The 13,000-nt window shown below is 37.2% G+C and overlaps 1 protein-coding gene across 1 annotated transcript in view; it reads right to left on the bottom strand.

The window, feature by feature from the left end:
- The window catches only part of ICU2 (DNA-directed DNA polymerase), an 86,893-nt gene that overhangs the window by 37,727 nt on the left and 36,166 nt on the right, over positions 1-13,000 (bottom strand). The window contains exon 6 of the mRNA XM_089791433.1: positions 9,182-9,246. Coding sequence (XP_089647559.1) covers positions 9,182-9,246 — 65 coding nt within the window. The remainder of the gene's footprint in view (positions 1-9,181; positions 9,247-13,000) is intronic.

Genomic DNA, 13,000 nt, shown 5'->3' with positions numbered 1-13,000 from the left:
TAGCGATATTCCTCATGGGGTTCCTCCTGACAGAGGGATGGAACATGTTATTGAGCTCGAGGAAGGAGCCAAACCAGTTATGATTACTCCCTATCGTCATCCTAAGAAACACAAGGATGAGATAGAGAAGGCGATTAAGGATTTGTTAGAGATGGGGCATATCAGGCCCAGTAAGAGCCCTTTTGCTTCAGCAGTAGTATTGGTAAAGAAGAAGGATGGGACGATGCGCATGTGCATCGATTACAGGGCACTGAATAAGAAAACAATTAAAAACAGGTATCCCATTCCTAGGATTGATGAGCTGATTGATGAGTTGCATGGGGCATGCTTCTTCACCAAAATTGATTTGCGATCCGGATACCATCAGATCAGGATGAGAGCAAAGGACATTGAGAAAACAGCCTTCCGATGTCACTATGGCCACTTTGAGTTCATGGTTATGCCATTTGGTCTAACCAATGCACCTGCTACATTTCAAAGTTGTATGAACCAGGTATTCAGGAAGCAGCTGAGGAGATTTGTCTTGATCTTCTTTGATGACATCTTGGTCTTCAGTAAGACCTGGGAGGAGCACTTACATCATCTAGAGGAGGTGTTATGTATTCTGGAGAGAGAGTCATTATATGCCAAGGAATCTAAATGTGAGTTTGGCATGACTGAGCTCCTTTACCTGGGCATATCATTAGTGCAGATGGCGTTCGGGTTGATCCCGAAAAGATTAGAGCTATTGTAGAATGGCCTACTCCCACAAACCTTACACAGCTTAAGGGATTCTTTGGTTTATGTGGTTTTTATAGGAGGTTTGTTAAGGGATTCTCACAGATTGCTACACCCTTGACAGATCTTACCAGGAAAGGAGCCTTCGTGTGGACAGGGGCAGCACAGAGGTGTTTTGAGCATTTCAAGCAGGTAATGTCTTCATGTCCAGTTCTAGCTCTACCGGATTTCACGAAGCCTTTTGAGCTTCATTGTGATGCATCTGGTGATGGGATTGGAGCAGTATTGATGCAGGAGAAGCATCCCATTGCATTCGAGAGTAGGAAGCTCCGAGGAGTTGAGAAAAGTTATTCTGTCTATGACCGGGAGATGTTGGCCATAATGCATGCATTGGCCAAATTTCGATCATATTTGGTAGGTGGACATTTTGTGATCAAGACTGATCACAACAGTATTAAATACTTCATGAGCCAGCGTGATCTTAATGACCGGCAACAAAAATGGGTGACTAAATTGCAGGCTTATGACTTTGACATAGAGTTTGTCAAAGGTAAGAAAAATGTGGTGGCTGATGCCTTATCTCGGAGACCTCACTTATGTGCTCTGGCAGAGATTTCAGGAGATTGGAGAGATCGGATTATAGCAGAGTATGTCGGAGATGCTTGGGCTTCTGGATTGATTTCAGGTACCATTTAGGATGATCGCTATGAGGTGATAGATGGATTGATCAGAGTTCAGGACAGGGTTTATTTGATTCCATCATCACATTTGAGAGAGGCGATACTGAAGGCATTTCATGATGCACCCACAGCTGGACATCCGGGGGTCTTCAAGACCTACAGGCAGATCCGAGAGCGGTTTTCATGGAAAGGGCTCAAGGATGATGTTCAGAGGTATGTCAGGGAGTGTGTGGTTTGTCAACAGAATAAGGGAGAACACACATTTCCTGCAGGTTTATTACAGCCCTTGCCCATTCCTGATAGGAAATGGGAAAGTATTTCGATGGACTTCATCACTGGTTTACCACGAGTACAGGGAAGGGATTGCATCTATGTGGTGGTGGACCGCTTGACGAAGTTTGCTCACTTCATTGCTATTCCGTCCACTTACACAGCAGCACAGGTGGCAGAGCTTTTCTTTAAAGAGATATTCAGGTTACATGGGTTGCCCAGATTCTTTGTCAGCGACCGGGATAGTAAGTTTATGAGTGTTTTTTGGCAAGAGTTGTTTAGGTTGTGTGGTACAGATCTTACACCTAGCACTAGTTATCATCCGCAAACAGATGGGCAAACAGAGATTGTGAATAAATGGGCGGAAGGATATTTGAGGAACTATGTAACTACACAACAAAAGGCTTGGATCAGATGGTTGCATATGGGAGAGTATTGTTATAACACCACTTATCATATGTCCATCAAGATGACTCCTTTCATGGCACTCTATGGTTATGAAGCACCTAGCTTCATGGATTTAGTTTTGGGGGACAGTAGAGTGCCCAAAGCCAAAAACTTATTGCAGGATAGTCAGGACATCCTGAAAGTGCTCAAAGAGAATATACAACAGGCCCAGAATCAACAGAAATTGTATGCTGATCAGCACCGAATAGAGCGCAGCTTCAAGGTAGGGGATATGGTTTACTTGAGGCTACAACCATATAGACAGTCATCGCTCAAGAAGAGCGGAGCTGAAAAGTTGAAACCTATATTTTATGGTCCATACAGGGTGATTCGCAAAGTGGGCAAAGTCGCCTATGAGCTTGAGCTTCCAGAAGGCAATCGAGTGCACAATGTGTTTCATGTGTCTAGGCTTAAGAAAGCCATTGGTCAGAGTGTAGTGCCTTCTGCAGATTTACCCCCTTTGGATGAGGAGGGGAAGCTTGTGTTAGTACCTGAGGCTATTCTGGATACCAGAGAGAGGAAGCTTAGAAGCAGGATAGTGAAGGAGTATTTGGTCAGATGGAAAGACCTGCCGGAGGAAGATTCTACATGGGAGAGTGAGCAGGTTATTCAGCAGGCTGGACTGAGATTGCTTGAGGACAAGCAATTTCAAGGGGGGCGGACTGTAATGTCCCCATTTTAGCAGTTGACCAAGTGTGTGTGCGTTAGCCTTGTTCTACATGGTCCCGAGGGCTAACGAAGGGTTTAATGGGATCTTGGAGTGTTTTGGCCTAGTCATTTCCAGTTTGGGCCAAAACGAAGTTGATTTACTCAGTTCCAGGCATACTTACTATTTTTAGTAAGTCGGCAGGACACAGTGCAAGTCAATTTTGGTGATTGGATTCGATACTCCTCGGTGAGGGCTTTCCAATGAGCTATCACTCGCATTATTCGGAATTCGATTGCTAATACATTTTAATGCCTGAAGTTTTATTAAAGTAACGTCTAATTTAATTGTAAAATATTAAAGTGTTACTTTAATATTTATTTTATGGTGAGGTGTACCCAAGGGAGACATAAGGGGTATTTTAATATATGTTTTATATTACACATCTTTTATCCCACATTGCCCATATGAGTTGAGCGGACCCGTGGGAATAGAATAAAAGGAAGCATCTGTGGCTTCATTAGGCAGGTTGAATATGAGAAGAAATTGGTGTGTGAGTTGCAGCTTTGTTCTTGGCATTTGAGGACGTCTATCCTCTCTTGTAACATTCTAGACGTCATTCCCTTGGGGTTTGGCCTTTGGAATTCTTTCTTATTGGCTTTAGTATCAGGCAGTTTAGTTGCATTTCTGGCTACAGGCAGATTTGATATTTTGCTCATATCTTCTTCACTTCTTGTCCGACGCTTATGCCGCTTGGAGGGAATGGTATTATGAAGGTAGTGGACTGATTGGAGGACAAAGTATTGTAGCAGCAAGTTCGTAAGCATGGGCTGGAGTATTATGACAATATTGCTGAAGTAATTAGTGAGTTGATAAATCTGCCATGTATTTGGTTTTATGAATTCTGAAAATAACATTTTATTAGCAGCAGTTCATTTCCACTTTGCATATTGTTGTAGTTTCTTTCTTGTTTATGTTGTATGATACCAATTCCATGCACGAAACACAACAAACAAATAAACGTTTGATTTCCAGAGTTATAAGGGGTTTTAAGAGGTTGCATGCACACTGTTTGACAAAATTCATTTCAGCAAATTGGTTTAGTTTTATGGGACATCTAGGGGTGTCCATTACAGATTGTCGATGGCACCATCAACTTCACAAGCCCTTACATATAACTACCTATTTCTAAAAACTGTGATTCTAATTCTACTTAAATTTCTTTGTTGGCTCTTTAGGTGGTGATTCAAGTATCAAACTCTTTTTAGGTCTTAGTCCCTTAGCCATAGCTTTGGGTCTAGGAGTCCTTGAAGGTTTCATAGTAGCTTCAGCAATCAAGAGTACCTCATCTTTCTCCTCTTCCCCCTTCACTGGTGGTGTTCTCTTTGAAGTTCTTCTTGTGACTCTTTCTGGTGGAGGGGTTGTCTCTGTGATTGTGACCATCACTAAGGGTGAATTTGATATCTCCAAAGGCTCAGGTTCAACTATACCTTCACTTGCAGTCGTCGTTGGAGTAGAGGCCTCAATCTTGGCTTTGCATTACTACCTCACCCATCTTCCTAATCTCTGCCATATTTTTTTGAATATTCTTTCCTTCTCTGCAATCTTATCAACAACCTTTGAGCTCTTTTCTTTCTAAAACTCCTAGTGAGTTCTTCTCATAGTTTCTCAAACTTTTCATTGTATGTGCCCCATCTCTTTGCACTGGGATCCCTCTCAGAAGCCAATATAGCTTCCACATGTTGAGTAACAACATGAGGATCAACTTTATATCCTATAGGGGTAATTTAGTGTACCCTAGGCTCCACTAACTCCATGCAAGTACAATCAATCTCTACCGTAAAGAACATAGTATTTGCATACTCGTACACTATTTCCTTAGGAATCCTCATTCTTTGCTTCATTTCCCTCTAAAAGCCTTTAAACAATCCAAACAAATCACTATCGATATGATTCTTGTCTTGCATCTTGTAGTATTCAGTGATTTGTATTGTTGTAGGAATATCATCCTTCCATACAATAGGATGCATGTTAGGAAATTTGCATATGATATTGAGGAACATGTGCAAAATCAAAGATCCAAATCTAAATGACTGTGACTTGTCATGCTTAATTCTTTTAAGGTTGTCCAAAAGTTGAAGTCTAATTATCTCACAAATACCATAATGCTCGTGTTCTTTAACCATTTTGTAGGTTGTATCAATTATCCCTAATGAAAAAGAAGTTAACCACACTGCTATAATGTATCTTGTATCCCAAACTCTTAGAAATCAGCCTCACATTGTGTTGTCTTATGTCTGTGATGGCCATACCTCTCTTATCCCCCTTAGATCTTGTGTTGTTTTCAACTTCCTTCTTCATAGTTTTCGTTGTGCATGGTATAATGCCCACATTGGCCAAACCAGTTACTAAATGAACCAAATCATTTGTAATCTTAACAAGTTGATCATTCAATGAAAAGAATTGGTCATGGATTATGCTCAGATTAATCTTAATCAACTCAATCTCATCAAATTTGTGAAAGTTCATGACATGCACAATGTTTAAGTTTTTCAAGTGTTTAAATTCTAGCTTAAATGAACAGTCCTCAAACAACACATCCTTCAAATCCCTATAGATATATGCATTACTTATGCACTCATACTTGCAATGTATGTAAGCCCCAATATCTTCCAAATAGAGAACTCTGTTAGGAATTTGCAAAATGTGCCCTCCGGATTATCTTCCATGGACTTAAAGGGTGCCTCTTAAAATTATAACGATTCCTTTCCTTAATATCAAATATTTGAGGTGTATCCATCTTGATTCAACTACAAAATACTATAAACAAAGCTCGCAAGATGAAACTAATACCTTTTGTGTTGTCAGGGTTTAGTGCTTTCAAACTCAAAATATTTACTCAAACTCCTTGAAGACTCTTGCTGCTCAATTTGCTCAAACTTAGTGTTTAAATGGTAAAGATTAAATCTGATTAACCACTTCTATCCTGATTAATCCATACTATTAGTGCATTAAATGTGTTAGTTCGCATTCCTAAAAAAGATGTTGAAAAACTAGTAACCATGAAGGTCTACGATCTGAGGTATCAAGACTCCCCATGTTTTAAATATCCTTTTGTCGCATGCTCTAACTCTGCAATGCAAGGGCAAGATGTGTCACTGACCAAATGCTCCCCCTAAGGCCAAGCTTGGCCAATCAAGTTGGTGTTGAGGGTTCAACAACAGGTGCAAGTAGAATCAAGCTAAATATTTCCTCCTTGCCTACAAAATCACTCTAATTCTTCTCCTTCCAAGCTTTCTCATTGTCATTCATTCCTTCTTTTATAAATGTATGAATGAGATGTCCCTTATAATTATTCATTATTCCATTATAATTGTTCCTCCTACCATTTGGTACTCTCCCACTGTTAAAAAATCCATTGAATCTGCAATATCTAGTTGTATGCCCTTGGTTATTGCATTTAAAACAAGTAGCAACTGAATTTCCATACCTTGGACCACCTTGATTGATTTGTAATCTGTGATTCCTTGCAATATGTCCAAAATTGTTGCACTTCTAACATGCAACTCTCGATGATATAACTTTATTACCTCCTATAGGCCTTCTAGCATTAGATCTAGGGTTAGATCTCTCATATGTCCTCTAATTTGATTTAGATTTGCACTCATGTGACTTGTGCCCATATAGAAAACAATTAAAATAATAACCAATGAATGGTTTGGATGAATATTACCTTTGCAATCCTTCTTCATGTGTCCATACTTGTTGCATGCAAAACATTTGTTGTTAATCTTCCTGATCTTATCTCTAGGTGGCTCATTCTGAGTAGGTCTCTTAAGAGTAGCTTGCATTGTCCTTTCCTCTACTGCCTTTAGACTTTCAGCACTATTGTAACCAAGGCCAGTCATATCACCTTTAGGCTTCTATTGTTGCAACCACTCATCAAGTTTATCACTGCTTGAATAGAGATTTTCCATAGTTACACCACTCTGGGGGACGGCAGTACAACAGAACAGGGGGACAAGTTTTCAAGATGGGGGGACAGAGACACCTTCATTTGGGGATGGTGGGGGGGCAGAGGGACGACAGTGGTGAGGGAGGAAGGGGGTTGTATATACTATCAGATGTATTGCAAAATATAAGATATAAAGATGTAAAAGAATAAATACTTGAACAGTGCATTGAATTGGAACATCAAACATTCAACACAAATAAGGAAAACTATCCAAAGTAAAGTGAAAATCCATCCCAAATAAGGCAAGTGTAAACAACATAAAGTGGAAACTTGAGCAAAATAAGGCAAATGTAAAGAGCACAAAATGCAAAATCTAAGGTAAATAGGGCAAAATGTTGAACCAAAAAGGTGGAAACCACCATCAAATAAGGCACCATTATGAAATTACAAAGTGGAAATCCTTGTGAAATAAGGCACTTGTTCATCCAAAAGGTAGAAAGCCAACCCAAATAAGGCGAAATTACCCGATATGAAGTGGAAGTAGAACCCAAATAAGGCAAGTCCAAACAGCATAAAGTGGAAATCAAGTGTGAATAAGGCAAAAAGAAACAGCATAAAGTGGAAATCATTCCAAAATAAGGCAGATGTGAGGTGGAAATGCAAGTCGAATAAAGCACTTTGTAAAGCCATTTCAACCCTGAAATTATCTGCATGTATTTGGATCTGATCTTCACTCTTTGAATTAAATTTGATTTGAAATGCTTGGATTTCAACCATCACATTGGTTTGAACTTGTCATCTTAAATGTTGATTGAATTATCACCCAAGTTAAACTCAATGTTTTATGGTCTATTGGTTGGACATTCCCATAAAAGAGTTTAAGTACCAATATCTCATCTCTTCATCCACAAATTTTATCTCTCTTGATTAACTCAAATCCGAATTTCACTCTCCCTCAATAAGTCTCAACTCCTGCCAATATGATCAAAATTCCTTTGCCTGATTTTAAACTTAACAAGCCCTCTCAAGCTTAACCCAATTTGATTCAATTATCATAATTCATAAGTTGCTCATTCTTTGTCTGCTCATGATCAATCTTATTTCCCTCTTTCCCTTCACAGACCTAAACATCACAACTAGCATAGAGCTTGACCTCTCAAAATGTTGTCAATCTACTCCCACTCTAACACCTACTAGTTACTTCTAAACTAACACCTACTGACAACAAAGAAAATGAGGGGTCTCCATTTGCAAGGGGGTGATGTTGTGAAAGCTGCTCAATGCTACTAGCGAGGAGGAGAGGCAACCCAAAGCCCAAATCAATTGAAATTCTCTCAAGCAATTCCTCTATGAGAGAGAGGACATGGAAGGCGGCTGAGGAGAAGATGAAAAAAGGCAAAAAGCACATGCATTTCAACCCAGAAGATTACTAGGTTAGTGAGCCAAAAAATTCAAAGCAGAATTGAAGGAAAGTTTGTTAGTTTTGTTTTAGTATGGATCTGTTTGAGTCTATGGAAATAAGGAGTCTATAATTTTGTAGTCAATGTAGTGGCATCTTTTTTGTTTCTATCAAACCAGTGTTTGTTTTAAGAATGGTAATGTAAATCAGCAAGGAAGGGATGCTTGTCGCAAATCCTCAATGCTGCAATTTTTTATATGGGTTTAGTCGTCCATGGCATCTTGGAGAATCAGTTTATATGTATTATAAACTTCTATATTAATAGAAATATATAATCTTTACCAATAAAAATCATGCAATGCTTAATCATTAGATCTTAATTACACTTTTATCTTGATATCACATATTCTTATCTCTCGTATATGAACATATTCATCCTACTGCCATCTCCTATCTTCTATGCATTGGTGGTACATATGTTCATTTATACACCTAAGGTTGCATAATTCATGTTCCTTCATTGGCATGCCTTAGGTGCCACAACTTAGTTGCAGGTATTGCATCATTGTATCCTTGGTTTGCAGCAGCTTTGATTATCATTGTATTGGGGATGGGTGCATTCTCTTGCTGCAAGCCTTTGCCACCCTCAAGATTTTCATCATTGACTTCTATTAGGTAGCCCTTTGAAATCTCAACCTAATAGGAGTGGCACAACTCTATCTTGCCAACAATAAACTTTGGCACAAGCAACTCCATACTTATCTTTATCTTCTAAGGATACACACATGTAACCTAAAAAATTCAACTTCATTTACTGAAAGGCACACTTAGACCTCCTAATACAAAAACCCAACTCTAAGTTAAAATGATGTGATGTTAAAGCAATCAAAGTCACATAATTGGACTTGAGAACACCCTATAATCTTAGTCATACACACTCGAAAAAAAGTAAAATATATCCCATCGTTACAAAATGTCAATAAGAAATGAAATAATGCATTTATTGTTAGAAAGCATTACCGCTATTAATCAAAAATGTGCAGAATTATGTGAAGAGAGCTGCAAACCTGGAGTGAGTACCAAAAAGGGCAGAAAAACATTTTCCGTTCAAGTCAGCCGGGAGAGGGGGATCCTGCAATGACGCCACATTCAGAATGTGTGTAATATTATTTTAAAAAAACAACTTACCAAGTTCTTAAGATTTAGTTGATATCAAAAAACAGTATTTCAAAGGTATGTGGAGTGCTATCTAGTCAACATAGGAAGAAATTGTAGGGAATGCAATGAAACCTTTGTTTATGTTGAAGTCAACACTGGACTTCTCGCAAGGACCTCGAAGAAATATAAAATCCACCCAAAGAGTTTCTTAACAATTCACATAAATTAAGTGACAAACAAAACTGTTCTAACGTTAAAATGATTCAACCTTATATTTCTAGCCCGTGCTATTTTTTAACAGTCTCTATTTTCAGCACAAAGAGCCTCTACTTGGAATCATCAGTCAACAGTGTTTAGATATCTTGCAATGTGAGAGAGGTGAGCATTACATCATGATTTATGATAAATTCAATCTTACAACTTAACAAGGTTGCATAGTTTTATTTTTATATTAAAAGGTAAGACTTTGTGATTAAAAATGTGTTTTGTACAATCATTCGTAAAGTAGATGTAATAGTTCTCTTCTATTTATTTTCATGTCAAAGATTTGTAAAACTACTTAACACATATAACTATCATTTTACACCTAGCTTTATCAATCAATGATACGTCTCCTTTCAATATATTACTAGAGTTGCTAATCATTGAGCATTCAATGTTATTGTGATTCAAAGTTAATTAATCTCAAGGAGATCTATTACAACTATCATCCTTATAAATGTTTGTTGAAATGTCTTGTTACATGGGCAAAGGGTTGAAATACTTTGACAAATTTGCAAGTTGATATTGCAAGTGAGCTTCAAAGACTAGATTGTGGCTTTGTACCAAGTCCCCATTTACTTTACATCAGCAATCACATTAATGGGTGTAAATGACAGGTAAACTTATATCAGACTATGATATTACTTATTTCAAGATTACTAATATGTTGTATATTGTTTGCAGGTGAATGCAATTCAGAATGTATATGCACCAAATAAATATTCAGATTTGAGAGATAAGTCTGGATGATTTTATTACTGGTATGATCTGAAGTATGATCTGCAGAGATAGAACTATTTATTGATTTTGATGATTCTTATCTCTTGACATTGTTCATATATATACACCCATAGTTGGAAATCTCTCACTCGGCAACAACTCTCCAAACCCCTAAAACTTTAATAAAGAAAAAATCGGCCGTTTTTTATAATAATAAAAACTTCAGAAAACTTGGGAACCTAAAAAATGGCTAAAATTTAATTAAAAATACATTTTTTTGAAATTCCAATGAGAAGATGCATTTAATGAGTTAATCAAAGAGAACACAAAAGAAATAAGCAGGGTTTAGATATATATAAATGCCTCCCAACGCAGAGAATAAACTAGCAAACAAAACAATATTGTTTCTTCCTTTTATCTTGCCGTCTTCTAATGCGGCCGAGTTGTTTTCAAAAATTCGCCAATTACTCGGTGATTAAACGGCATGGTTAAATGTAAAAAAAGGGCGAGTTTTTGCTCTATGATTAAATCTGCCAAAAATCCACCTGAGTAAAAAACTCGGCGACTAGTGGCAAATCGTCAATTATTCGGCGATTATGCCAACTATGTATACACCCACCAATGGTCATAACAAGGGCGGACATGTCTATTCAATCTGAAGAGACACAATGATTTGGTATTCCCAAAAACCCCGATCCTAATCAGGTGTTTATAGTTTACCAAATAAACATATATAAACACCAACCTTAATTAGGTGTTATTAGATAAACAAATAGTCACCAATCTGTATAAAACAAGGACCACAAACTCGATCAATGCATGATCGATTTATCAAAATAATAGTGTTGGATTCAAGAGAGATTGTTCAGATTTAAGACTTAGTATGATATGGACAATAAGGTTAATTAGAAGGATGATTTTGCTGATGGTAAGAAAAATGTTTATGTCTGTGTGTATGTATGTATATCAGTTCACATGGTGAGCTGATATACATACATGCACACACAACAGTTGCTAGGTCTATCCTTGAATTCTAATTGATGCTACCATATCTTAACATTGTGTTAATTTGTCCAATTTGAGTTGTACTTGCATTATGTAGCCTTTGTTTTTACCTCAATACTGCAGTTGTCTAGACTTAAGATTTGTTTCAGTCACAAAAAGGAAAAATCACTTTGCCTTCTAATGAAAGAGTTCATACCATAGTTCGCAAACTCAGAACAAAGAGTACTCATGACCTAAATTTTTGACTTGGCAAAAACTTGACAAGAACTGAGTAACTTAGTATTAAAAAATTCAAATTTCTTAAAGTACATAGTTTTTGGCAAAATTCAATTACAAAATGTGTTAAATTAAATTTTCACATCTAACAAGAGAAAATGAATGGTTTTAAACCAAAAAAAAATGTGAAAAATGTGGTTTAACCATCATTTTACTCGCATTGGCTTTTTAGTCCATGTTTTTCTTGTGTCTCTAAGCACACGAAAGCAAAACTTGTATGAACTCACATAGCAGAAAAAAAAGAGTACTCGCAGAGTTCGCAAACTACGGTTTCTACAACTTGATATGCAAATCCAAAAAAATATGCATTTACATTTTATTCAGCACGAATATAAAACCCCCAAAAATTATTGTGAGGATTGTAAATTTCAAGTATATGATATAAGATTATCATTTTATCCTATGTTACTGATTGAAGCCCTGGGGCTTGCTGGTTCAGGTATGGATCCAATTCAACCAGTGGGTAATCTAGGGTCTTGCCCTAATCTTGGAAGCCCATCCAAGATGATCCCAACCAAACCTACAAGTATTTGATGGGTTTTCATGCCTAGCTCATTGTAGAAGGTTCTATTCTTCTTATAGTTGACTATACATCACACTTGGCATCAAGTTTTACACCACTTTCTCTTTGTTATTATCATGAATATTTGAAGAGCATAATAATATCATTCAAGAATTTTATAATCCACGTAATTGTGTCCATGCAATATTTGAAGGTCAAGCCCTCATGTTTAAGGCCATTGTAGTAGACTGTAACGTATTTCATGACAACAAATTAATAGATCACTTGTCATTCGTTGTTTCATTTATTTTTGTTACGTGTGTTTGTGTATTCAGCTACAAGGTTGAATAATCCTTAATTCTACCTTCGATCATGACAGTACCAAGAATATTGTCATCACAATGCATCCATCATCAATTTCCTATTTGAGAATGATATTTGTCATCGTATTTAGGAAAGCTTCTTAAGACCAAAATGAAATATCTGACCTAGACCAAAAGGTATGTGTCAAGTGGCAGGAATAATGTGTTTTTACTATAGATCCAAGTCCCATTCCCATGGGCAAGCATTTTGTAGTGACCACATGATGCAAAGCATCTTAAAACTTCATCCAGACCTGCAAGTTTCAACAATCTTTGACAAATTACTGATTAGAGGCACATCAATCATATTCTTCAACAACTGAACTAAACTTGTATCTATCATTCCAATATTATTCCTGTTGCCAAAGTCCATTATTAACCAAAATCCAATTGTCATTCTATAGAAACTTTAAATAATTTATTTTGCTCATAACATTCCCATCTATAAATGAAACCTATATATCAATCACTACACCCGACACCATGCAACTTGAATTAAGAGAATCAAAAAAAATTTAAAAATTAACACTATGAACCAATAACGTTGAATTCCAAGACTCTTGCAAACATGCCCGATCCTCTATTCCGTTAACCATAATTGA

The sequence above is a fragment of the Cupressus sempervirens genome, chromosome 7 (genome assembly GCF_028749045.1).
Source record: "Cupressus sempervirens isolate cs-2001-9-10 chromosome 7, ASM2874904v1, whole genome shotgun sequence".
In the NCBI taxonomy this organism is placed as follows: domain Eukaryota; kingdom Viridiplantae; phylum Streptophyta; class Pinopsida; order Cupressales; family Cupressaceae; genus Cupressus; species Cupressus sempervirens.
Note: the sequence above shows the minus strand (reverse complement) of the source record. Positions and strands in the feature narration are given on the sequence as shown.